Consider the following 1,823-nt stretch of genomic DNA (forward strand, 5'->3'; position numbering starts at 1 on the left):
ATAGCTAATGACTTAATATGTTCCATGTTAGTGAATTTATCTCTGGAATCAAATGAGGTCATTCCCCTAGAGTTCAAAATTTGAAAAAGTGAAGCTAATTTTCCATTTTGCTTCATCCTTATCAATAAGTCAATAAACTTTCATTAAGCATCTTCCATATGACTGGCATTGTGATAGACTTGAAAACATTCAGATATAGTCACCATTCAAGGGACTTTCATTTAGTTAGGGTCTGTCTGTTGGGATGCTGTGTCTTTCTAAAACTCTTCCAACTCACATATGCAGAGGCTGTCCTCCATCTTTCTTTTTTCAAAGAGGTGGATTTCTGAATATTTTCTTTCTGTCAACATTTCATGCAGATATTATGTGCTCCCTGAAGCTTTTTAGCTTCCCCTCATCACTTTTCACTTAGATCACACAAATGTATACTTCATAGGCAACCAGTATCTACCAAATTCAAGTTCTTAGAAAGTATGAACTCTCAAAGAATATGAACTCACAACTTTGTGGCATGTCTCTTGGTACCTCTAATGACAAGCATAAGGCTATTTATTAATAAGTACTTGAAAATTTTATATTAATTATGTTGAATAATTGATTAAATATCAACTAAAGACATTTCATCTTTTTCCCCCAGGGTAGAAAAACAGAGTTTGAAGACAGGCATGATGTCCCTTCTCAATAGCTCAGACTTTACATTCTCTAGCTTCCTGGTTACAGGAATCCCTGGACTAGAGGGTATGTATATGTGGCTCTCTATCCCCTTTACCATGTTGTTCTTTATGACCCTGGCAGGCAACATCACTATTATGTTGGTTATCTGGACTGACAGAAGCCTCCATGTGCCCATGTACCTATTCTTGGCAATGTTGTCAGCCTCAGACCTAGGTTTGTCTATCTCTGCATTTCCTACAATGCTAAGGATCTACTGGTTGCAAGCTCAGGAAATAAGTTTCCCTGCCTGTTTCACCCAGATGTTCTTCATCCATACTTTCCAGAATTTTGAGTCAGCTGTGATTCTGGCTATGGCTTTTGATCGCTATGTGGCTATTTCTAAACCCTTGCATTATGCCTCCATCCTTACAAGTGGGGTAATAGCCAAGATTGGCTTGGCAATTTTATTACGGACACTTGCAGTGGAGATACCCCTTCCTATATTGCTGAGGAGGCTACGTTTCTGTCATTCTAATGTCCTCTCTCACTCATACTGCCTCCATCCAGACATCATCAAGCTCTCCTGCTCAAACACTAGGATAAACAGCATCTTTGGCTTATTTGTTGTTCTGTCCACTATGATTGTTGACTTCCTCCTCATTCTCTTTTCCTATGTCCTCATTCTGAAGACTGTCCTGAGTATTGCATCCCATGGTGGGCGTCTCAAAGCCCTTAACACCTGCATCTCCCATCTCTGTGCTGTGGTCCTATTTTTCACACCTATGATCAGTTTGTCTATGCTCCACAGGACTGGACCAAAACTTCCCTCTCATGTTTATGTGCTGTTGGCTAACATGCACTTCCTCATTCCCCCAGTGATGAACCCCATTGTCTATGTGGTGAAAACCAAGCAAATCCGGGATAAGATCATTAGGCTCTTTTGCAAGCAGCAAATAGCAAAGTCCTAAGTCATGAGTATAAATGGTTTTAATTTTCCAATACAATACTTCTATCCATATTCTTTGACCATATATCAAGAGAGGCATTAATCATACTCTTATAGATTTGACTATGTACTTTAGATATTTAAGAAAGAAATTTATCTCAGTAACTACAAAATGATTTCCCTAATTTTCTGCTTTTCTTCTGATATTGACTATATTTGTTTT

General features: G+C 38.5%; 1 protein-coding gene across 1 annotated transcript; it reads left to right on the top strand.

Moving 5' to 3' along the window:
• The first annotated feature begins 665 nt into the window (after positions 1-665).
• On the top strand, positions 666-1,622 carry LOC127558121 (olfactory receptor 51G2-like). Its single transcript, XM_051991349.1, has one exon. It carries the CDS (start codon positions 666-668, stop codon positions 1,620-1,622), a length of 957 nt encoding a protein of 318 aa, XP_051847309.1.
• Positions 1,623-1,823: the final 201 nt, after the last annotated feature.

This window comes from Antechinus flavipes, chromosome 3 (assembly GCF_016432865.1).
Source record: "Antechinus flavipes isolate AdamAnt ecotype Samford, QLD, Australia chromosome 3, AdamAnt_v2, whole genome shotgun sequence".
NCBI lineage: Eukaryota > Metazoa > Chordata > Mammalia > Dasyuromorphia > Dasyuridae > Antechinus > Antechinus flavipes.

Bases quoted from the DNA above. Each gene is read 5' to 3' on its own strand.
- LOC127558121 (XM_051991349.1), top strand. From the start codon at position 666: ATGATGTCCCTTCTCAATAGCTCAGACTTTACATTCTCTAGCTTCCTG.